The sequence below is a fragment of the Mesitornis unicolor genome, unplaced genomic scaffold, assembly GCF_000695765.1.
Source record: "Mesitornis unicolor isolate BGI_N332 unplaced genomic scaffold, ASM69576v1 scaffold29564, whole genome shotgun sequence".
NCBI lineage: Eukaryota > Metazoa > Chordata > Aves > Mesitornithiformes > Mesitornithidae > Mesitornis > Mesitornis unicolor.
This window is the reverse complement of record NW_010179955.1, coordinates 11,909-36,868: the sequence shown is the minus strand read 5'-3', so window position 1 is coordinate 36,868 and position 24,960 is coordinate 11,909. Positions and strand designations below refer to the sequence as shown.

At 37.9% G+C, this 24,960-nt stretch overlaps 1 protein-coding gene across 1 annotated transcript in view; it reads right to left on the bottom strand.

Moving 5' to 3' along the window:
• Window positions 1-22,449, bottom strand: part of GPR98 (G protein-coupled receptor 98) — a gene marked incomplete at its 3' end in the record, with an annotated part of 94,021 nt that extends 71,572 nt beyond the window's left edge. The window contains exons 1-7 of the mRNA XM_010182956.1: window positions 22,122-22,449; window positions 10,612-10,796; window positions 8,669-8,818; window positions 6,230-6,325; window positions 5,053-5,157; window positions 3,762-3,875; window positions 321-886 (exon numbers count right to left, since the gene is read on the bottom strand). Of these exons, the coding sequence (XP_010181258.1) occupies window positions 321-886; window positions 3,762-3,875; window positions 5,053-5,157; window positions 6,230-6,325; window positions 8,669-8,818; window positions 10,612-10,796; window positions 22,122-22,449 (1,544 nt within the window). The remainder of the gene's footprint in view (window positions 1-320; window positions 887-3,761; window positions 3,876-5,052; window positions 5,158-6,229; window positions 6,326-8,668; window positions 8,819-10,611; window positions 10,797-22,121) is intronic.
• Window positions 22,450-24,960: the final 2,511 nt, after the last annotated feature.

The following is a 24,960-nucleotide window of genomic DNA, read 5'->3' as shown; positions in this document are numbered from 1 at the left end:
TCTTTCCCTCTTGTATGGAGCAGCATGTGGTAGGATCACGACTTCATTGATTAAGGGGTTTTTCAGTATTCTGATAACTTAGCTAAATATTTAGAGTTTTTACATACAGTTCACAAACACTAAAATACTTCATATATAATTAGATATTCCCACTTCCTTGAAATCTTTGCAGACGTAGTTGATAATAACGACACGCTAAGTGATTTCTACATTACATTTTCAGTAGTGATTTTATAACTGCTTTCAATCCTAAAGATGCTTAACAGTGCCAGACAAATCTCTTCAACTGATCAGATACCAGATTTGAACATCTGTAGTACCTTGAAATTTGGTCTTCATCAATGATAAGAGTCCGAGCGAACAGGATACTGTTGATTGATAGTACTCCATAGGGTTTATCATTCGGTTGGATGGTGACGTGAACAACAGATGGATTAACCAAAACAGCATCTCCTTGCAAAGTGTCCTTAAGAAGCACAATCTGAAAAGTCTCGGCAATTTCCGGTATGGCATCATCAAGGATCTTAAATTTTATATACGTTTCATGAACTAAAGGTGGGAAAACGATAGTTGTATTTGGCTGTAGATCTAGGAAGTCTACATTAAGCTGTGCATGTGCTGTTGAATCCCCAGTAATGATGGCGTAACTCACAGTGACTTCATGTTCATCAGGTCCAATTAATTTTCCACTGACATCCTTACCACGCACCACTTGAATTGTCACCACATCAACTTCCTCAGGCACCATATAGGCACTCTGAACAAAACGCACGGGACTGTCATTTTTCTTAATGTTAATCTGAACAGAATTTTTTGTGTTGTTGATTTCAGCCCCTCCCTCCACGCTCTTCAGACGAACAACAAACAATTCATCATTTTCAGGTACCTGCAAAAATAATATTAGCAATCAGGTGTAAGTCACATTTCAAATACATGCAGATCCCTTACTGAGAAATATGTTTTCTATATTTTGCAGAAAAGGGAAATAACACAAACTTGACAGCTCATTTCACATTAAAAAAAAACAGGAGAGAAGTCTTGCTTTTAACCTTGGCTGAAAATCCCTTCTCAAAATTGAATCTTTCCATTTTCTAAAACATACTCCTGTGCTCTTGTAATATGAAGAAGGATGGAAAGCCAAACAAAAGCAAAATAAAAACCAGGCAAGAATCATAAACAGCTGGATCTTTCCAATTTGAGATGATGATGAGATCCTAACTCTACTTCTGGCGGCCACCTGTATTTGGAAACAAATATATCTCCCAGTTATGGAGATTTACATCTCGGTTTTCTGATGTCAATACTGATTTACCTCTGTGCATGCCTGCGAGAACACAGGAACAGCTCACAGTCACAACATACCTGGGGCCATCTATTCCTATACCATGGGGAAGGAACACTTCAGACACACCCCTATTTCCAAAGAAAACTTCTGTCACAGATATGAAAAAAATTTTTCTGGTGCTTAGCAATTAATTAGGCTTTGGATTATTTTTAGCTAACGGTAATACTCTGTTATAAAGTTGACAAATCTTTTTCATGCACTTCTGTTTACCGAGATAAAAAAGCTCTGGAAAACCCTGCTGTCCAATATTTCTTCTCTTTCACACTCATTTGTTAATTGGCCACCCTCGGATCCTTTTCTAGGCCTAAGAGAGTGGGCATGCAACTGCCTTTGTAGCTGGTGCCAATTCTGTCTCTTGTGTTTGGCTTGTGGCACTTAAACTTGCATAATGCCGTTGACTAATGCAGGGGCTTTTTGTCAGCGTGAGTTCTGGAAACTCTCAGTCACCTCTCCAATACTGAGATACAATGCAGTTATTTTACCTTATTAGAGTAGATGTTAACTTATGTTTCTTTCAGTTCAGTAATTCTTATATCATCTTGCACCATTAAAATATACAGTTAAGAGACAGTCAAAATGTGTCCACAATTGTAGTTTCAGTTTACAACTTAGTATCTCATATAAATGGGAAATTCTGGAGTTCTTAATGGCATCGTGACTGACCGATAAAAAAACAAGTCCAACTTCAAAGACAACAGTATAAAGGATTTCTAGTGCTGTCTCCCCTCTTTCATTTTCTCTTAACAAAGTTTCCATTATTCCTCACTAAAAAAGGAAATGTATACAATAAAATTGCTATAAATGTAGTGCTGTGGTGATTCGATCTGCAGCCCCCTCATTTCTGTACAAAAAGGGCCACTCAATTCAGAAAAACACTAGTTTTGTTTTTCCTAACTTCAGATCCTAAGTTCTGAGAGTACACTGGATTCTTGTGAATTCCATCATCATCATCATCATCGGTAACGGTTTTTTATGCAAAATTACCCTTTCATGTAGGTCTGTGGAAGACTTTCACTGAGCAGACCAGCCACACCTGTACAGATCAAACTTTGAAAGCATTTTTCAGAGGAAAATAAAAATCACATCCTTCCAAACAGCCTAACGACTTCTTTCTGTGTGTAACTCACAGAAATACTGCATCTAATCTGAAAGAGATGTTGCCACACACCAGCCTGGCATGGTCCCTTAACATTAAAAATACCAGTATATATGTGGGAAAACACTCCTTATAACTAACAAAAATATGGAAAAAAATTGCTTTAAAGTTGCTCACTGCTGGAAGAGGCACTTTTTTGCTATTAATTTTTTCTCATGAATTTCATTTTTAAGCTGTTCTGTATCATATTTACTTATTTTGGTGCCTCTGTTTTCCCTCTCATCCCCATTGTAAATAAATAAATAAAAAAAAAAATATAAAAACAAATCAAAACCAGAAAAGTTTAAGAAAAATGAAAATTACAAATTTAAAAGTAGAAGAATATGTTTTGTTTACTCTGAAATAGAAAGAAAGACTCATACAAACACACTTTTTTCAAAGACCAAACTAAAAGTCTGTATTAGTAAGCATCACCTAGTGCTTATGTCCTTCACAAGACTGCCTGTCTTCTTTTAGGAATCTTATCTATTTTTAGTAATTTTTTAAGTATGTTTCTAACTTGAAACATATCTATATAAAACCATTTTTTCAATCTGTCTTTTCCCTGTGAATAATAACTGTGTTATATTCTTTCTTTAGTGACAAACATAACACGTCTGCTCTTCACACAAGTGAGAGTCAATCAGTTTAATGAAGAATAAACCGTGTTCTCATGCACTGTTAACTGAAGGCAGAGGAGCTGCACAAGCATCACTGAGGATGTAATAAAAAATGCATCAAATAAGCAATGTTATGATTGGGTTCCTTTTGCCTAAACAACTACTAAAGAAAAAAGGACAGACTGAGTTCATTAAGCAAACATACCCTGAGTCTGCAGGGTGGACAATTAGGGAAAAGCAGAGCATATTTTAAAAGAAATACAGAAGATTTAAATACACAAAAAGACAGTCTATTAGGTAAACCTATATCTAGCTCATGAACATCGTCCTTGGCCATAAATAAAGACCTCAGTACTTAATCTGAAAAGAAAGTATAATGCTTTCCTGGTTATTTATATATCTACTGCAGTGGCACCTAACAGGTCTAGTCAGAGTGGCCAGGATATGTTCAGAAATTAAAAATATTCACTTAAGAGAGTTACAGAGGTAGCATTAGGAGGAGTAAAAATGAGAGCTTGTAGAGCCAAAATTTACCATCACTTTAAGTAGAAGCAGTTTTAACCTCATTTAAACGAAGCATTTTTGTAACTTCTAAGTCTCTCCAGAACAGCAGTTAACCTTCTAAATATCCAACCTAAAAATGACGTCAGCTTGTTCCTACCTGATCATCAAGCACTGTTAAATTATAAATCAACATTGATCTCCCAGGGGCAAATGTAATATTTCCCCTAGCTGGACTGAAGTCTTCTTCAGCCGGGTTTGGTCCATCTTCTATCTGCAATGAGTTTATTTTTACAATAAGAAATGCATAAAAGAAGAATACAAATCTAGCACAAGTACAATAATCAATATACAGTGTGTAACACACATAGCAAATGACCTTCAGTCATCTCCTGCTCACAGGCACACACATTCAGTTGTGAAAATCTGCCACTTTATGGCCCTTTCACATAACAGAAAGGATATTCACTCTATTTTAATTTAAATCACTAGTACTTCATAGTAAGTTCCAAGACAAAGTAATTGCAGCTGCTGGTTTTGTCTCCTTTCTATTTTGATTTGTGATATTAAAGATACTACATTTAATAGTGAAACATAAGTGACTGGGAAGCCACTTAGAGGCATGGTGACTTTTTAATTTATTTTATTTGTTTTTTATTAAGAAAATCTTGTAAATTTTTTTCAACATATGTAAGTAAACTACTGTGAGATGGGCCTGATTAACTGTGCAGATAGCAAAATTTATTGGACCTTAAAACAAATAGTTCTGCAATAAATTACACAGATAATCTCATTCTGTACTTCAACTATACTTGTTATATTTAGTATGTAATATAATCTAGTACAAATCTTTTCAGATTTTGGCAGGTCTAGGTTTAACCCTTGAAGATGTACAAAAGCAGAAAACAGGTAAAGAAACATCTCTACGAAAGAATTTATATATAATTTTCAAGTATGTAATAGAATCAGAGCTAGATAAGAAAAAAGAAAGAAACAAACAAACAAAAAAATAAAGGCAATAACTGTATCACATTCAAATCAAGTACAAAAATAACCACCTAAATATTCAACATGAGTGGTTTAGTTTCTGTGGATTCAGACTGCAGTCTTACAGATACAGAATTTCACTGAATACTGAGGTCTCACTTTACATTACTCATTTCTAGTAATACCAACTAATGCTGACTCAAATATCTTCCCAAATTACAGAGAATACTCTGTTTCCTCTAATATATCTTAATTTTTTCCCCAAATTAAACAGTCAGGTAATTGCAATATATTCAATTTGAGAGGTAATATCTTTCCATTTTATAAAACAGATTTAACTAATGTAGACAGAGGTATTTCTCCTCCCCCCTTTCACTTTTGTGAGCACTTTGATAAGTTATGATTACCACCTCACAGTTTCACATAACAGACTAAGGTATAAAGCCTTTTTTTGATAAACTCACCTCAAAAGTTACGATGACCGTCCCGTAGGTTCCCCTCTCTCTAATTAGAGTGAGAGGCACAAATTCATTTCTGCCCCTGGGCTCATTCACTGTGATTAAGGCAGACTAATGAGGAAGAAAAGGGACAGGCAATCAGGCACAGATCAAATATCACAGCAGAAGGAAGAAACTGTTGCCATAGAAATACCAAGCTCCCACAGACAAGTTAATCCAATCTGCAAACCAGTCCACTGATGGCACACACTTCCTAGCAACCAATTAGTTCAGCTAATAAAAAGCCTGGAAGATTTCAGATAAAAAAAATTATCATAAGCTATGTAAGTAGAGTGGGGACGTTTTTACAAATTAACGTAGTCATTATACACAAAGCACTGGCATTTATAGGAGCTCCAAACCCTGTTAAAACTAGATCTGCTCCATTAAAAAGTCATTTCTTAGATAACTAGCTATAAATGGACTCTGTCTACCAAACTGCTGTAAGTGAAAGGTCTCAAAGAATCACACTAATTCAGGGAGCAGCATGGCCTAAGACTGCGGTGCTAAACATTACTCGTGTTCTTGTGCTTTTTCAAGGAAATCCTGTACACAAATTATAGTGCCACAATGCTGGCAATAAGGCAATAAAGCTTCTCTTTCTACCAACACAACCTCTGCATTAATGCAAGTATCCTCCACACCACTGCAGTCACACCAGTGTCTCATCACAGAATGTGTTGTACAATGTATACATCATGACACTGTTCTCTCAGCTGGAGAATCAAGTATAAATCTGCTCACTAAAGATGGGAAAATTTATGTTTTCAAATCACATCTTGAATTTCCCCATGGTAGTACTCCTCACTTCTTCCTTACTATATTAACGCTTTTATTTACAGATGAGGGGCACTGAGACTGATCAACTTCTCACAAGTTTCATATTTGAGATGAGCAACACAGATATTCATAAAAGTGTGAGGGTTCCAGGTTACATCTCAACACCCAAAAACATATACAAGTATTAAAGCTGTATATATGTATGAATTACATACATATGTATGAATTACCTCTAGAGATGTTTTCAGAGGTGTAACTCAGACTCAGTTTTCAAGGGATTCAGTTGAATAACTAACCAGCATCTTTGAAAATTTCACCTTTATGCTTTCTAAAGTTTTCACATATACCATAGAAAAAGCCATACCATGTTAAAAGAAATTATTCCAAAGGCATTGTCATTTGATAAGATTGTTACAGTGACAGAATTGGGTGAGCCAAGCTTTATCCTTGCAGATGGTTTCTAAAATTAACAAAACAAAATAAGATCTTAAATATGGTGATGGGCAAAAAATACACATTTTTATTCTACTGTCATTTAAAAGTAAATATTAGCCTATAACAAATTGTATGTCTTTTTATTATATATTACAATGGAAATTATTTAAAGCAGTAGAATGCACCGAAATAATTCTTAATTACCGAGGAAATACATTATATGCAGTCAACAAAAAACAGTCATTACAGACTTCTTAAATGATTAACCATAGTTTGGCAATCTATTAAAGACACCATAGCAAGAGGAAACTAGGCATGAAGCATTACCAGGAACTCAGAATTTGTTCTTTTTTTCCTAATGTTTATATGAAACTGAAACTTTGATGCTGCTATACTGAGGTATCAGTCAAAGGAAACAAATCTTTAGTGTTAGTCATAAAAATGAGCTACTATATTTACAAAACAAAGGAAGAAGGAAGGGAAAATAGGCATTTTTATAATCACTGTAACGATTCTCTGAGATGTGTAATAACTGGCAATAAAAGATAAAATTTATCTTTACTGAACTGACATAAAACTTAGTCATAAACTGTTGCCTAAAATAAAAATCAATGGAGTATGAATCTCTGTCTTGTTGCATGACTCCTGTGAGACAGAACACCATGAAGAGGCTTAACTGATCAGCACTTGAAACATTGTTTGGGCTTTTTTAAGTAAGTCTTGTTTACTCTCTGGTTCCAGAGGACTGGAAGTCATCCTCTTCCTTTTGCTACTTGCACTCTCTTTTCCAGGTACAGACTATGCAGGAGAACAGGGAAGGCAGGCAGTCTCCTCACAGTCTAACTCTTTTGGGCTCTGGTACACCTCCAAACGTCCACATCTGAATGCAGTGCCTGCTGAAGTTTCAGACTACATCTATACTGCACAGCAGTATCACACAGAGACACCCACAGGAATAGCAAAACCTTCTACAGAGCAGTAAGCACCACTCTGGCTGGTCTCCAGATTGCAGTTCTACTTCATTAGCAAAAAAAAGGAGGATCTCCATCCGTTATGAGATAGAGGGGGGAAACATAGTGACCAGGGACAAGGAAAAGGCTGAGGTTCTTAATGCCTTCTTTCCCTCAGTCTTTAGTAGGAAAACCAGTAGTACTCTGGGTACCCAGTACCCTGAGCAGGAAGACAGGGATGGAAAGCACAGTGAAGCCCCCATAATCCATGAAGAGGTGGTTAGCGACCTGGTACACCACTTAGACATACACAAGTCTATGGGGCCAGATGGGATCCACGCCAGGGTCCTGAGGGAGCTGGCAGAGGTCCTTAAAAAGCCACTTTCCATTATTTATCAACAGTCCAGGCTGACTGGGGAGGTCCCAGTCGACTGGAGGCTTGCAAATGTGATGCCCATCTACAAGAAGGGCCGGAAGGAAGACCCAGGGAACTCCAGAGCTGTCAGTCTGACCTCAGTGCCAGGGAAGGTGATGGAACAAATCATCCTGAGTGCACACGGCACATGCAGGACAACCAAGCGATCAGGCCCAGTCAGCACGGGTTCAGGAAGGGCAGGTCCTGCTTGACTAATCTTACCTCCTTTTATGACAAGGTGTCCTGCTTGGTGGACAAGGGGAAGGCTGTGGACGTTGTCTACCCGGACTTTAGTAAGGTCTTTGACACCGTCTCCCACAGTATCCTTCTGGAGTAGTTCATCCTTCCCCTGTGCTCAGCACTGGTGAGGCCATAGCGCAAATACTGTGTTCAGTTTTGGGCCCGTCACTACAGGGATAATGAGGGGCTGGAGTGTGGACAGATAAGGGCAACAGAGCTGGGGAGGGGTGTGGAGCACAAGGATTATGAGAAGTGGCTGAGGGACCTGGGGTTGTTTAGTCCGGAGAAGACTGAGAGGAGACCTGATTGTCCTCTACAACTGCCTGAAAGGAGGGGGTAGCCAGGTGGGGGTCAGTCTCTTCTCCCTGGTAGCTAGTGACAGGACAATGAGAAATGGCCTCAAGTTGCACCAGGGGAGGTTTAGGTTGGATATTCAGAGGAATTTCTTTACTGGAAGTGTTGTCAAGCACTGGCAGTGGCTGGGCGCTTGAGTCGAAGTGGTGGAGTCACCATCCCTGGAGGTGTTCAAAAAACGAGTAGATGTGCTTAGGGACATGCTCTAGTGGTGGACTTAGTAATACGGATTGATGGTTGGACTTGATGACCTTACAGGCCTTTTCCAACCAAAACCATTCTATGATTCCAATAAGATTCAGACTCACAAACAATATGAATACAGTGAAATCTATGGAATATAATTCGTCTATGTCAGATTACACACTGCTTTCTGGGGAGCAGACAAATCGAAAAACATGAGACTTACTGGTAATGTCAAGTAAAATGTGAATGTCTCATCCGCCTCTGGAAGATCATCATCACAGACAGATATATACACCGTTCGGTTTGTTTCTGTATCGGGTATAAATGCAGCTGCATATGTGTCAAAAAAGTCTCCTGTGTTTTCTCCATCAATCTGCAATAAATGCACAACTGAATGCCATCTCCTTCTTCCACTACTATCTTTTGTAATGTTATTCTTTGCTCATTTAACAGACTTCATATACTCTGTTGCACATAATTCTTCCTATAATTTCCCCTGCTGTGATACAGTTCATTTCTTGACAGAAGATATAGATAATAGCCTCTTGTATGTAGGCTGAGTAACTAAAATAAAAACAACAAAATAAAACAGAACAAAACAAACCCACACCAAATCCTGAAGCACTATATGACCAGTTTTTTAATGGAAAAGCTATTCCTAGTACAGATTTCTATACCTCATAATATCGTCCCTGAATTAAACTTACTTATTAAGTTGTAATATGCCTCTGCCTTCCCATCTCACCTGAGGGACTACAAAGACCTAGGTCTTTAACCTAGATTAACATTTTGATTGCTAAAGCTGGCAAGATTAATTCTTCTATAATGAACATCCCTGTCTTAATTTCAGTCAAAAAAAAGGAAAAACTCACTGATTCTACCATAAATCAGGTGGTTAGAGGAGAGATTACAAAGGCAGTATTGTCAAGACAGCAAAGTCTCCAGGTGAAATTTACATTTGGAAGCTGAGACTGAACGGAGAGAAGCAACTGAACGAGCACGGCTGCTACACCTGAAGCTGCCATCCCCATAGGCTCTAAAGGTTTGAATGAACTATCGTGAAAAAGGCTGTTCTTCCTTTGAGAACACTGAAATCAGAAGTTCAGTGAAGAGGAAACAAAGTACAGAAGGAATTTTTCTGGCTCTCACCTATCATTTGGTCATACTGGCAACTACTTTTAAAGTATCTAAGCCAACGCTAGACTTAAAAAAACAAAACGCTCCCACAAAAACAGGGTATAAACATCTTCCTAAAAAAAAGTTTCTCAAAATACTCATGTTAGAAACAAATTTTGGTCCTTAATAAGGAAACTAAGTCACTCTGCTTATTACATCAGTAAAGAGCACTAGTTTTAAAGTAAAATCTTGTTTTCTCGAGGTTTTGTCCTCAGATGTTAACAAATTATGAAGTCCCTATATATCTGTTTCTATTCCTTGTAATTTCTAAGACATATTTTTTTCATATTTAGTAACAGGAGAATATAATATTCTGCAGAAATATAGATAGTTTATCTACAGACTGTAGAAATCCATAAGCAGTACATCTCCGATACACTGCTGTGCTCTCATGTGGTACTGATACCACACAGCATCTTACTCCATACACACATGGTATGACATACTCCAAGGGGTTTAAACTTTTAAAGGCAATACAATCAAGATCATGGTTAACAGCAGCTAAGAAATAAAGGAAAAAAAGTAAAAATAATAACTCTGATCGCTCTATAAACTAAAGAGAGTATTTTTTAAAATTCCTATAGAAATCTGAGTCAAAAAGTGGAACAGCTTTTAAATTGAACGTCCTAAAGTAATCTGAAAAAGGAAAAAATGTTTTTTATCCACATTTTCAGTATGAACTCTCATTCATATGAACTCATGTTTCAGTATGATCAGCCACAACCAAATTCACACAAGTCTTATCAGTTTGGACTTCTACCTGAGCAGCAGGAGCTGGGTTCTCACAGAGATGTTATACCATTATTTTGAAAATCCAGCCAGCAGGAACTTGCTCAGTTATAGAAACTGGGTGTTGCTTCTTCACGGTGAAGCACTGTCCCACTGAAATACCACCTCTTTTTTCACTGACTCAATAAAAACACAGATAACATTCAAAACTTCAGAAAGACATTAATATTTACCAAGAATATAGCTGGCATAGTTTCTTACCGACACAATTGCTGTGATGTTAGCAGGCTTCCCTGTCCGCTCAATTACAAGACGTATAACAGTTGTACTTGTTTCATTAACTACAAATTCTGTTTGTCCACTGAACTTCACTTCTGTTTCTCCAGATGTGAAGTGAACGAGTAATGCTAAAAGCAAATAAACTAATATAGAAGCAGAGGGCATCCCTATAGAAAAAGAAAAGAATAATTAAAAATAAATAGTGTATCTAAACTATAAAAATAATTTTCAGTTGACCTTACCAAGCCAGTCAACATTTCTCCATCCTTCAAATAATGTGATTATCTTGTGAGCTGCAGAAATCAGATGAAAATTTGCACAGATCCCAGCTATAATCAAGTCTGATTGATTGTCAGATGATTAATTATCATCTACACCCACTTCTACTTTCATAATTATCATCTTGCGCATTTCTAGACAGTATTTATGAACTTCTTCCAGGTGGAGGAATAAGTAACTTCTTTTAAGAAAAAACAATCACATTGCCACCACTGTTTTACTTTTCGATCAATAAATAATCAGCTTAAAGGCTGACAGGTCTACTTCCACTTTCTTTGCTCTCTTGATTCTCTTTAGAAATAAATGTGAGCTGGCAGGGAGGGTGAAGGGCTGGATGTCTGCAGACATCCCGCAGACCATCTTCTGACATCTCATGGACCATGAAATGTTCTTAAACATTTGCATATTTACTTGAGATTCTTTTCACTGCTCCTATATCCCATGATTCTTTCATGTTTTCTTGTCACGGAGAATCGCTGTGGCACATTTTAATGCCATTGTAATTATTTACACAGCCAGACTTCTAGTTTTTTTTGTTTCTGCACCATGTCTAGTCCAATTTTCGGCTGGTTTAAGACAGCTTAAAACTAGGGTGCTTTCTTTCTCTTACATCAGAGCCCAGACACGTAGTGCAAAATAGATGTTTAAGCTCCAGTTAAGTCATCAGGGGTTGATGATGCATTTTTAAGAGGCTCTAGCACAACAAATTGGAAAGAGCACAGTACAGTGCTGACCAGAATGGAGAACCTGGAAGAGATCTTGCACTAAACAAGACAAGTAATTTGTGCTCTAAGGACAGAAGAGCACTATGGCATGGATCTTTAAGGGAATCAGTTCTTTCAGCAAGTTTATTTTTATCTGTAGTACTATTATTTTGTAATGTTGCTTTTTAAAATTTCTGTGCAAAAGATCAAACAACATTTGTGTAATGACACATGTAAATAAAACATCACTTTGCTTAAAATTATGCTACCAAGAGTTATGCTTATCAGACAACTGATAACTGAGCACAGGAGGTTCAAGCTGAAGATGAGGACAAAGTTTGTCAGTGTGAGGGTGCAGAGCATGGCCCAGGCTGCCCAGAGAGGTTGTGGAGTCTCCTTGTGTGGAGACACCCAAAGCCCTGGCCGTGTTCCTGTGTGACTGCTCTGGTGATCCTGCTCCGGCAGGGGTTGGACTGGGGGAGCTTTCCAGGTCCCTTCCAACTCCTCACATTCTGTGATTCTTTGAACTCTTGTTATTGATGGTTGGATAAAATGTGCAGAACATTTTATATTAATATTCATATAACAGTAATATTTAAGCTCAGCCATATTTGCAAAGCCTTTGTTTTCATTATTTAATAAGTACATGAATATTCAGTCAGAAATGGTCACTGAAACAGAAAATGTCATGTGTATATCAAAAGGCATCTTTTTTAAGTGTGTCTCAAATGTGGAAGCAGAACACACCTGAGGCACAGTGCAGATTCTGTGTTTTATGTACGCAGCCAGGTAGCTTTAGTCTTGCACTGAGCAGAGAATAAGACAGCCTTCAAACCACTGAAATTCACACAGCTTCAGAAAGACTTCAGAACTTGCTCATCTTACAGTAAATTCTGTCCAGGCAAGGGTTAATTTTAAGCTGTGAGGACTTGAAATAAACTGCTCTCAGGCAAGCTGAAGAACAAGAATTATCCACGGAGAGGATATATTAAGTAACTTTAAGTCATAAGTAGAGCCAAGAAATCTATCGGTGTCTCTGAGAATCCCTACAAGCAAAGACTGGTGCATGACAAAATTAGCTGATTTTAACTACTTGTAATAAAATCTTCCTCTAGTTCTACTGAACATCACAGAGGGAACAGGTGAGCAATGAAAATAAGTGCAAAAAATCAGGACCAACCATTATGCCTATGAAAACAACTAACATTTTACAACCTATTTAAACAGTTTTGTTGTTTCCAGCAAAAATGTCATGCAGTAAAATAATTTTGCTGCCGAACTTCACATTGCTGTAAACTTCTATTACCAGGAACACAGTCCTTCAAGATATTCATGGCTTCAAGATATTAATTGAGAATCCAATCCATAACAGGCTTTCAGGAACAACGCTTACACATCTACCTAGTTAGCAATTCTAGTGCAGAGAAGGCTTAGATTACACAGCAAAGACAAACTATATATGCATAAAACCTCTGGGATTGTAAAATCCGCAGCATTTCAAAAGTTGACTGCGTTCTTTGCAGAGTGTTCTGTTGTTTTTACATGGAACTGCTCTGAAAAACACAAGCCTTCAGGCTGGAAAGGGCTGGGAAGTTGTCTAACCTTTGCAAACTCTGAGACAATTACGCTGTCTGCAGACGCAGGCATCACCCACACCAAACTGAGGAATTCGTTGACCTTTTAGCTTCAGCTGTTACCTTGTCATAGACTTCACAAATATCTTCCCACGGTACATGCTTCTAGTAAATAATACTGAAAACATGATCCTTGAGGGCAAGATTACAAAGTTTAGAATTACTTGAATTCTATTACTTCTACTAGAGAACACTCTAAAACTATAGGATTACTCCTGTGGAACAAGAGAGGTTTCACAATCATACCATCAATTATTTAGCCCGTCTGTATTCTTTCTTGTTACATTATTTGTACTAAGATTTACTCTGCACAGCCTGCCAAAAGTAGTTTTTACTCTGTTTATATAAACTCGACTTCGAAAATCATTATTAATTTTAAAAATTCGTGTAATATACTAAAAATAACACAAATCAAGACTTAGAGAATGCAGAACAAATTTATTCAAATAGCCAAAAAGACATTATAGGTCACAGTATTTTACTTTATTAAATAAGAACTCGGTTTGTATATTAAATTCCTACATGAATTTATATGAGAACACAATTTGTTCCTTATTAACTGCACTGCATGAAGCTCAGCAGAATCCTTTGCAAGATCAGGGATTAAAAGATGACTCTTCCCCACCTACTTCTTTTAATTTTGATTATTTTTTCAAATGAAGTTGAAACTCTAGCTGCTGCTCACTGCCAAAATTTGGTAAAATGTATGTTTGCTGGATCAAATATTCCCATCTGCTTCAGCCAAATATTACTGAGTTCAGTTCTCTCAAAAGAGAACTTTCAGTCAGTCTTTAAAATAGTCGAATGAGTTAAAGTAATTTAAGTATTTTTGAAACAAAAAGAAGCAATAGAATACTACACATTTTCAGAGTATGTATCAGTCAATGCACCAACTACTCTGTTACTATGTCCTGACTAAAGCCATTTTAAATAATGATTTGTTGTATCACTGGTGGCTTAAAGTAATGTCACATACTAAGGCCTGGGTGATACTTGTAAGAGGCTTATAATAAAAGTTTCTGGCATCACAGACAAAAGGAAGTACTTCTCAAAAGTTATACAGACATTATTAAAGAATCTTAAAAGTCTAAAAATTACATTCTCCAACCAAACTTTAAAAAGTAAAGAAATCTAACTCAGAATTCTGAGTATCGATCCCTACCCAACATTTTATTTTAGTCTGCTTTATATGGCACTTTCTGAAGTGCATTTTTGTTTCCCTGAAAACACAGCATCCCAGTGCAGAAGCAAGCAGAGCACATACTGATTCCACACAGTAATGTCACAAATTAAGCGAGGAATACCATTTCAATCTATTGCCCAGCTGGAGCCAAGGAGAGGTAGGCTTATCAAACTGGTGTTTCCCGTAATGATGAATCACCAGGATTAGCTCATTTTTTCTGACAGTTTCTGGAACAAATGTCTGACGCAGATTTTAAAGTTTATAAAGAATGGGTGGTCTTTCTGCAGACTTCTATAAAGAATGAGAAGTCTTTTCTGCAGATTTTTACACTGGTTTCTGTGCTTAATAAATCAAAACCCTGAAGAGTGAAAAGATCTGCTGGCTGTTTTCATTGAAGGGAATGTATGAACTTGTGGCACACGGAGACATCAAGAGGGAAACTGAAGGGCTGCGAAAGAATCCAAATCTGAAAGGGAATGAGCATAAAATGCAGATATGGGATGGAGAATGGCAAAAGAAAGGGGAGCTCACAAATAAAGCAGAGGGAACGAGGGATTAAGAACCCTGTACCTCAGGTTTGCCATTGCTGCTCAGGAGAAACACGCAGGTGTGCCAGAGCAGCGCCTCTCCCACAGGCAGCTACAATGTGATCATCACCGCAGATCCTCACACAACTCACTGTAGGTTTCTGAAGTCCACAGGCACAGCGCAGCAGCGAAAAGTCCAGTGCACTTTCCACTACTCCCCGTGATTACAAATACCCAGCCAAGTAGAACATTCAGAAACTGGCATGGCTACTACTCTGCATTGAGCACAGCACTACAGCTATCAATGGTTGCCAGAGAGAAGTCTACTCACCGCAGAGATGTCCGCACCCAGCAGCATCTTTGGCTGAGCACAATGGGAGAGAGATACTTGTGCTCTTTCATATGCAAAGAGGAGATTCTCTGTAGTAGGCAGGAGCAGCACAGAGCAAGAAGTTTCACAAGGTCATTGCCTTTGCTGCACCTGTTGCACAAATGTATTAAAAACCTGCACGTTTTCAGTATTTTTATTTCAGGCATCCTCAGAGCCACTGAAATTTACAACAGTATTGGAGAACAAAGAAGGGACGCAGCAGGAGTTATAAAAACTTTGATTTACTAAACTTCTCCTTTCTATGTTGTCATGATCCCAAATTAACAGAGAAATACTGTATTTCAGACTGGAGTCTTCTTTGCCTCAGGGTTCTCACGGTTCACAATATCCAGAGGAGGACACAGCAGCTGCGTATGCACAGCCCAGCATTTGGACAGGGGATATTACCCAAGCCTGCTCTGTTGGTTGTTGTTTCTTTTTTCGGTTTGGGCTTTTCTGTTTAGATGTGGGATAGGTAAGTCTCACTCTAACAGACTGCAAAAGAGAGTGTTCCAAAGGTACTATTTCAAAATAATATATTCTGTATCTCTTTTTGTCTGCACCCCTGCATTGCACTAGTAATTACAGCATCTGGGGCAAGAGTCTGTCTCATCAATCTCCATTCACGTTATTCAGTGTCACTGGATGCCTTTGCTTCCAATTCTTCTCTACGCTTTACTGTTTTTAATACAAAGTAGTAAAGTCTTTACTACAAAATACCTGTCCATCAACAGCCTTCTTATTACTAAAGTCGAAAAGTGCTAGCCAAAGCACAAATACAGACTGCCTGGTGCTGAAAATCACCTTGATCAGCTTTCACTGCCCTGAAGCTTTTGGGCTCAGCTGCTTACTCACCTACTCACTGCTGCTGCTGTGACAGAGCAGTACCACAGCCCAACCTCAGCTGCTAAGAAGGTTTACCTGCATTTGAGATTAATGACAGACATCAGACAATGATTCTCCTGGACATTTGTTTTCTAACACTTGCAGTATTTTTTTTTTAAATCTTATTGTTTATGACTGCATGTATCACTGAGAATGGCCAATTTCATCTAACATGAACAACATAACCGTATGAAAATTCTTGCTCATTCAATTATGTTGCCTTGCAAAAGACAAACATCCTTCAACATAGAAACTTATCCTAAGGAGGAGAAGATGCTCAAGCTACGTGCCATTGTATTTATATTTACTAGTCAGAAAGGGAAATCTCTCAGCACAGACAGGAACCAATATTAAAAGTGGTAAATCTACAAGTCGAGGCCAAGACAGAAGCCTGATGCGAAATCAAAATCATCTCATCCTGTTATTCGAGGTCACTGAGAGGTACAAAGTGTACTAATCCCAGAGTAACCTCTCTAAGTTTTCTGGCTTCTTCTTTTCACTCCCTCAGAACCTGAGTGAACCTAAACTATATCCTTAAATTTTACATTCTAAAGCCCATAATAATCCCTGGAGAACCCAGTTTCATCTCTTAAGCCAGGCAGTGCTAAAGGCTTTCTGAGGTAAGTCCCTGCTCTGCTGGTTCTGATGAGGAGCAGGGAATGAAGGGCAAAGCCCTAGAGTGGTGCTGAATCCCTCACGTCTGTTTTCTGGCAGTAAACTGAGGGAACACAAGCCTCATACACAAACATCTGCCGTTACCTTATAATTTGCTGGTCAGAGAACCAGACAATAGTTTTGAGCATCTATAATGTCCAGATTATTTTTACCCAGAGTACCTCCACTGAAATGACTCAGAGTTATTAAGGCTGCTTTATATTTAGAATAGAGATCAGAGTCTAATATAAACAAACTTTGTCTCAAGTCTGCTAATTACCAGTGTTAAGAAATACACCACTGAATCTGGCCTAATTTGTAACAACGAAACAACACTGATTTCAGCTGCAGGATTTCTAATTTATCTCAAGATACTGATGGGAATCTATCCATATTTAGCTCTAACTACATACTGTAAAAAAACAAGGTATCATTTTGGAATAGTTCCACTTAGCCTATAGTGCAGGTTTAAGCAAAGGTAAACCTAGGTTTTAGCTGTAGACTGGAAATCCTTTTCCATCCATATAGGTCTAATGAAAATAGCAGACATCCTGCATTAATAGCAATTATTTTACAGGGTTTTCTAGAAGCAGGGTCCAACTTTTCAGCTCAGCATTTTGCCCCCAGTAGGGCTGGAGACACTATAAGCACACGTACTATCCCTCAAATAGTTTTTTCCACCAAAAAGGAAGATTGTAATTAAAAAAAAACACATTTGGAAGAGAAATCCAGCTGAGGAGGGCCTGCAGGCTTCAGTGAGGAACATCTGTTTACTTCAGTAAAAATCTAATGTTTCCCAAAGTTTTCCGTTTGTATCTCCACTTTGGAGGCTTCTTGCATGTCCTCAATGCTTACCACATTTTTGAACTTGTGAGCTGAGGACAAAACTGCCATAGCTTCAAATACCCAGTACTTAGCCTGAATGAAGTCCTATGGCCTGAATGAACAGCATATACTAGGAAAAGCAATTATGGGCTTCTGCAGTACTGTGGTTATTTTTCCTTCTATTTTAAGACAAAAATATAATAAGCTGTTTTGTAACAGTTCTTCTCACATAATAATCTTGCAAGAAAAAGAATCTGTAAGGTATAGAACAGTAAATTACTGACTCATGGAGGGGATTATATGGCACTTTTTCAGGTATAATGACAGACAAATTATTGCTATCCACAGTGGATTCTCATAAGTTAATATGTACATATGAACCTAACAGAATTTTAATGTGTTGCCCAATTATTTGAAGAATTGTGTCAGTAAGTTATTCTTAAGGTCATAAAGGTGTATTATTGAATGAATATTTGTATCAACTGTATATTAAATTTGAGGTGTACATCAAGACAAGCTTCATTTCTACAGTTAAATGTATTTCTTTTTTATTAGATTGCAGCAAAGAATGTTGGTTTCATTACAGATCTGTACTGCACAAAGTCCCTCCAAAGACTTCCTTCTCCAGAATTAAAACGATATTTGTACCATTTCCGAGAAGATGATTAGCATGGGGTCCTCACTCTGTTCTCTACTGTGAATTAATCTCTTATATCTGGGCAATACATTTTTAAATAAACACATGATTAAGTGTTCATGTGGTGAAGAGAACTCCTCAAGTAAAATGTGTTTGGGTTCAAAGACTCCTCACACCACCTTTACCATGTACTGTGCTTCCCTTGGCTTTTCTAAACCTTTTAACCCATGTCACAATTTAATAATCACTATTTAATAATTATAATCATTCCCTTATTAACTGGGTATTTCTTTTCGTTCTGCTAAGGCACCCCATGGCTCAAGACAAGGAAATCTCTTTGTTGATTAGTTATTTAAGACCAGCAACAATAACTATGCTGGAAAGAAAGGTGCTTTGAGAGGATTACACAGAGCTGGTTCTCAACAGCACCAAGCCGAGAGCAGCAAATTACAAACCCAAGTACTTCATTGCATGTAACCAAATTGGCTGGTTGAAATGCTAATTGCCTTTCAGCAAAGCTAAAGGCAGACAGGGGACCCTGTGCTTCAGAGAATGACGCGCATTTTTTACCCCACTTCTGCACCATTGTCTTGCTGAGAATTATTCAAAATCTATTCATAAAGGTAGCTCTTTTCCTAACCTTCAAAATTGTGGGAAATTTCTAAGGCTCTGACCAGTACCTCAGACCTGTTGGTCTGCCAAACCCGTAACAGATGGCTGAATTAAGGCCATGTTAAATCCTTAATGAAGCAAAGCTTGAAGCAATTCAGAGCAGCAACATATTGGACCAGTCCAGGATAAGTGACTGGGGAGAAGGAAGTTTCTTTTGCCACCTGAAAATGAGAATCATAACTAATAAATCCACACTAGATACCAAATGTGATTATCAAACAAAAATCTCCTGGTATATAAAAAGATGCTGTTTTAACATTCTGTAGGAAATTCTGCCTTCAACGTGCTAAAAAATCCACAAACACAAAAGCTGTGATGAATATGGAGAGCATCTTCTCTGTTGTTTAATTCTGACAGAGAAATTTAGCACATCAAATAAGCCTGCTTAAATAAGTACAACTTCATCTTACAGCAATCTTGGTTTGGACCTACCAATTATTTCAGTAAAAGGAATTTAAACAACTTTAACTAGTTTTATAGGAAATACTCATAAGCCAATCTATGAAACACTGTTTTTCATACTTTAAGTGTATTTCAGAATTCCCAGTTTCCAAATTCTTTCTGCAAACAGCCACAAGTTCTCATACATGGAGTAGACTCAATCTCGAAAGTTTATTGACACAAAGTATTTTCCAGTGAGAGTATTCACTCAAAGAATAACTCAGGCAAGTGAGGCTCTGCAGAAATAACTGCAAAGTGATTCAGTAACTTCTTCCAGAGTAAAAAAAGTTACAGTGGGTCCACCTGGAATAAGATAAATGGCCTCAATCATTGACTCCTCCTGTCAACCTCTGTTCTATCTGGGAAACAGTAATACAGCTCCTGTTAGACAGAATTTGTGGATTTCTGGACCTACCAGAAATGCCTACGATCGACAGCAATGGTGCTGTAAGCTGTGATTTGATGACAGAGATGTTATAAAGCATCCGAGTCTTAATACACATTGAAGGAAGGATTCAGATACTATGTACCCTTATTTCTAGTGAGAAAATGTTATATGCAACAGTGACTATACCTAAATCTGCCAGTCTTGCACAGCTAAATCGCAAGCACAATGTCTACAAATGAGTAAAATCAATCAATAGGATTACAAATGCAAAAATAGTTAGGTACATGATTATATCTTTAGGAGGTCAAGGCCTAATACTCCCTGAGAGAAGAATTTCAGCATTTTCTTCGTATTTTCCCTTGCCTACTGACATTTATTTCTTAGTGAAAACTGAAGTGACCCAATACCAAGCACACACTTGAAGGAGCTGGCCAAGAAAGAGAAAAATCAGAGAGCTGGGCTATCCAGCCATAAAATGGAGCTAAACTGCATCAGATACCCTATCTCAAATAAAAGCAAGAGTCAGACACACTGTTTACTGTTTCCATGCTTCCAGAAACACCTGAGGTTAAAAACTTCAGATGTCGTTGAGACAAATTTTAATTCTCCTTTTCTCTGAAGTGTGATGCACAGACATACTTTTCCATCTAGCATTCAATGAAACTTTCTAAAATTAAAATTTCGTTAAGCTTATAGACTATTGCTACGGTAACTGGTAATCACCTCATCATCACCGTGTCGCAATTCTGAACAACTATGATAGTTGTGCAGTAATACAAAAGATGATTTGTGGATCATCAATATTTTTCTCACAAATTGCCATAAATTATTTGTACCCCGTGGCTGAGATCCTTACAGACCTCTGTAGTGGTATTCTTCCTTAGTGCTGTACAGTAAAGGTATATGCTTTCACAGCTTTTCCAATAGTTCAGTTTCAGTCATCATATTCACATGTTAAGTGAAATGTGTGTGTAAGCATTTGCAGACTTAAGCATTCTTGGGATTTTTAATGGAATTCCGAAAGTAAAACCCCCCTTGGAAGATAATAAGTTTAAATAACAAAATTCCATGTATATTAGTGGATTTAATAACAGGTTATGATTTAAACCTGATTCAGAAAATTTCATTCAACTCAAGCTCACAGCAATTTCCAACTGAAGTATTTCACAGCAGGTTTGAATGCATAAAGATCAATCTCATTCACTAGTATCAGCTCTTTAAAATTCATCCACTATTCTTTTTCAGCCTTAAAAATGCAGACAGCACAAATAAACTGCCCAGCACTAGTTCTCACAAAAGCAAATATCATTTTTCCCACTGATTTCCATGTGACCAGGACACAGACCACAGCTACAAGCTAATAAGCAAGTGCTCCCATTATCGATGTTAAATAGTTCACTCAGATGCAAATTTAGTAAATACAATTGATTTCTTCATGTAAAGCCATTAAAACACAAAGGTGTATTAGAAAGCTTGTAAAGCACAAACTGTACCTTAGAAATCAATAACCATGCGAACATTAGTAATAACAACAAAACAGAAAATTAAAATTGTACACCCCTGAATACGTCAGCTTTTACATTATCAAAAATTTTGCCTTTTAATTTCTAAGCCAAATACACCACAAACTATTCTATTTCCTCGTGAATCTGGTTCTCCTTTATACATGGAAACACTGAATGCATTTAGCAGGAGAAAGCTTGTTTTAGGCTTAAGGGACAGATAGACTAAATATATCACATTCTGCCTTCAATTACTAAACTGCCCTCACGGCAGATTCTCAAAATACTTACTATTTAAATGAAAGACTCATTCTAGAAGATGCGTGGAAAGTACTATCAGAAAAAAAAACACACTTTCGGCTTCTATATAATGAATAAGGTTTTTTAAAATCACATGTTATTTCACTTCTGCACTATATAGCAATTATAGACCCATTAAAAAACAATGAGCGGTGTTTGGCAAGCAGTTCTGTATACATTTGATCTTAACTTTATCTGGGCTAGCCAGACTGAATTATGCAATGTCTTGTACAGAATCAGCATATCAAAATCAAGAAGTACAAGCAATACTTCCAACTGTAATCACTTACATGTCATATTCTAATTATTAACATGTTTAAAACTGATTCTTTATCAGATGAGGATTTGAAAAATTCATTCTTACTTTTAACTCGCACTCCTTTGCAATACATTGCATATACAGCTCCTCCACAGCTTTTATTTTCACACAGTTTAAACAGTCACATTAAGTTTTTGCGCATTTTTAAGTTAAAAATTGCCAGACAGGATACTCCAGACTGCATTTCCTCCCGATACTGTTCCCTGAGAACAGGATTTTCCATTGGAAAGACCATTGCCTCCACCTGCCCTGCTGTGCAGAGCAGAAAGAGGAGCTGCTGGAACAACAGAAACCTTAGCAGACTCGCAGCCAGCAGCCACTGAGCCACACGCTCGCTGTCTGCCGCTGGCTGAACCCTCTTCCCGCTGCAACAGGTGCTGCTGGCACGAACCCTCCATCGGACAGCGCACACCTCCGCAGCTGATACGGGATGCTTCCAAAGCAGCTCCCACCTCAAACAGAGAGACAAGAAACCTACCTGGACCTGGGGACATGGACATCCGCCTCTTCTGGACTCAGCCAGCCGCCTGCCCGCTCTCTGTCACTCACGCATTATGCATTCCCCTCTCCTACTCCTCCCTCCGCTCCGCGCAGCGTCCGGCACTCTCCTCCCTCTCCTGACTCCTGCTGCCTTCCCGCTGCTCTGGAGATAAAAGGGGGTGGGATACAAGAGGACAAAATTTCTTTCAGCCCCCAGCAATTGCTCCTGCAGTGCTGTAGTTGAGATAAAGCCAGCCCCTCCGGTTACTGCCTCGACAGCAACTCCACCTAGAAAGGACAGTGCTGTTTTATTACTGGGGGCAGTTTTATTACTGGGTTATGGCAGATTTTGGACTCAAGTCCTCGGCTGCACCGGGACATCTTAATTCACGGCTATTCAGTGCCAAGCAAGGAGAAACAATTTCCAATTCTAGATCAAGGGTTCTGGACTCAGCATTTTCTCTTACTTGTATCTAATTCATATTTTGCAGTCACCACCTTTCCAAGAAATTCCTGAGCCACAGCAGAGATCCAAAGATACAAAGGTAGCACTTGGATCTTCCTAGCATTTGCCCCCCAATTCTCCTCTTTAATGGTAAAGAAGTGTCAAAATTCCTACTTATCCAATAAATGTGGATGCATCTAAGACCCAAAGCATAGAAAATACTGAATTTTGATGAAATATCAATTAATCCCATTTACACCATCTTTAGTGTATTTCCAGCATATATTTTTAAGGAAAAACTTCTTTACTGTAAGGGTGCCAGAGCATGGCCCAGGCTGCCCAGAGAGGTTGTGGAGTCTCCTTGTCTGGAGAAACCCAAAGCCCTGGCCATGTTCCTGTGTGACTGCTCTGGTGATCCTGCTTTGGCAGGGGTTGGGCTAGGGGAGCTTTCCAGGTCCCTTCCAACTCCTCACATTCTGTGATTCTGTGATCCAGAACCTATGAGATAGGTACTAGTTCTCAACAAGTGGAAATACTATTGCAAACAAATGCAGCAACAGCAGCACAATTTAATGTAGCTGAATCCAGTTAAAAGCATAAACACTCCCACACTCCCTCCATCTCTCATTTAAACTGAAACCATTCTATCTCATTTTTTAACAGCATACTGTATGTATGCTTTTCTATTCCAACTCCAAGAAAATCCACCTCCAAGGAAATCCAACTCAGTATATTCGTAGTCTATCACACTACACAGCCACAGAACAGAATTTCGAGCTTTTTGAATCCTGTCATTTTTTTGGGTCCCGAATCCTCAGACTGTTCTGTCAAAACTACTCCTAAGTATCTCGAAAAATCATGCCTCTGTCACAACTCAAAAGCAATTTAACCACCAAGATGCATCTAATGTAAAACCTGACAGATACGTTCTTTAAAATCCCATACTGCTTATTAGTATTGAACACAGAGAATCTATTGTAAATGCCTGTTTTAATACACATTAGCATCTAAGTATTTAGAAATAAATCCAACTGTAACTCTACCCTAATTTTAGATATTTATACCCACAGCTCTATTCCACAGACAGCACATTTACGGAAAGGGAGGAGGGAAATGTTAAGCACAAAACAGGATTCCACCCTGAATGAAAGCAGAATGATTTTTTACAACCTTTGCTGTAGTTTACTGAGAAGCCATGCATTTCAAATGAGCTTCTTTTGCGCTTTTTAAAAATTTATTTAGAAAATAACATATAGAAAACACAATCACAGTGACAGAAATCACAGAGAAGCAGCATTGATTCTGCTAAGGCTAATATAATCTTTGCATATAGAAGGAATGAACACAGCACAGAATTAGGGGAAAAAAATGACAGGATCTGGAAGATGCTGTGATTTCTGATGGCATTAACCTTGCCACTATATCAATACTGTCTTGAATTGCTGTGTTCACAATTTGGGAATATGTAAACAAACAGGAAAAGGCAAAGAGGATGCTAGAGAATAATGAATGGTTCTAAAAATTACTTGGTAAAAGTAATTTTTACAAGTCTCAAAAACCTCAGGAAGTATCTTGTTCGTAAAAGTAAAAGCAATGCTTCAAAGCAGGTATCAGTCCACCTAACATCAGCCATCCATCCTAACACAGTCCAATCTACCGGAACAACTCACTGAACTTAATAATAAAATATCTCTCTTTTTTAAGAACACAAAAGTCCTTTTTCCTTCTACAGAAACAAGCTGTGCGTCTAAAAGGAATTCAGGTAGATGCATATGGTAATCTGATCACTTCTTGCAGTAATCTATTCAGGTTTATTTATGGATACAATACTTTATTATTGATATTTATCAATATCAGTATCAATAACAAAGTATTTATATTGAATATCAGTACTTTATTATGCATTATTCCCATGCATCGGTTCTAGTGTTTCTGTACTGAAATGAGAGCAAGAAGCAGTCCTTCAAAGGACCATGCTATTAGCTGGTGCATTTTGCATCAGACAGAACTTAACGAACGAGCATGAGAGATAAGCAGCATGTTCTTCAATACCACACCATTATTATTTTTCTATCTCAGCCTCACA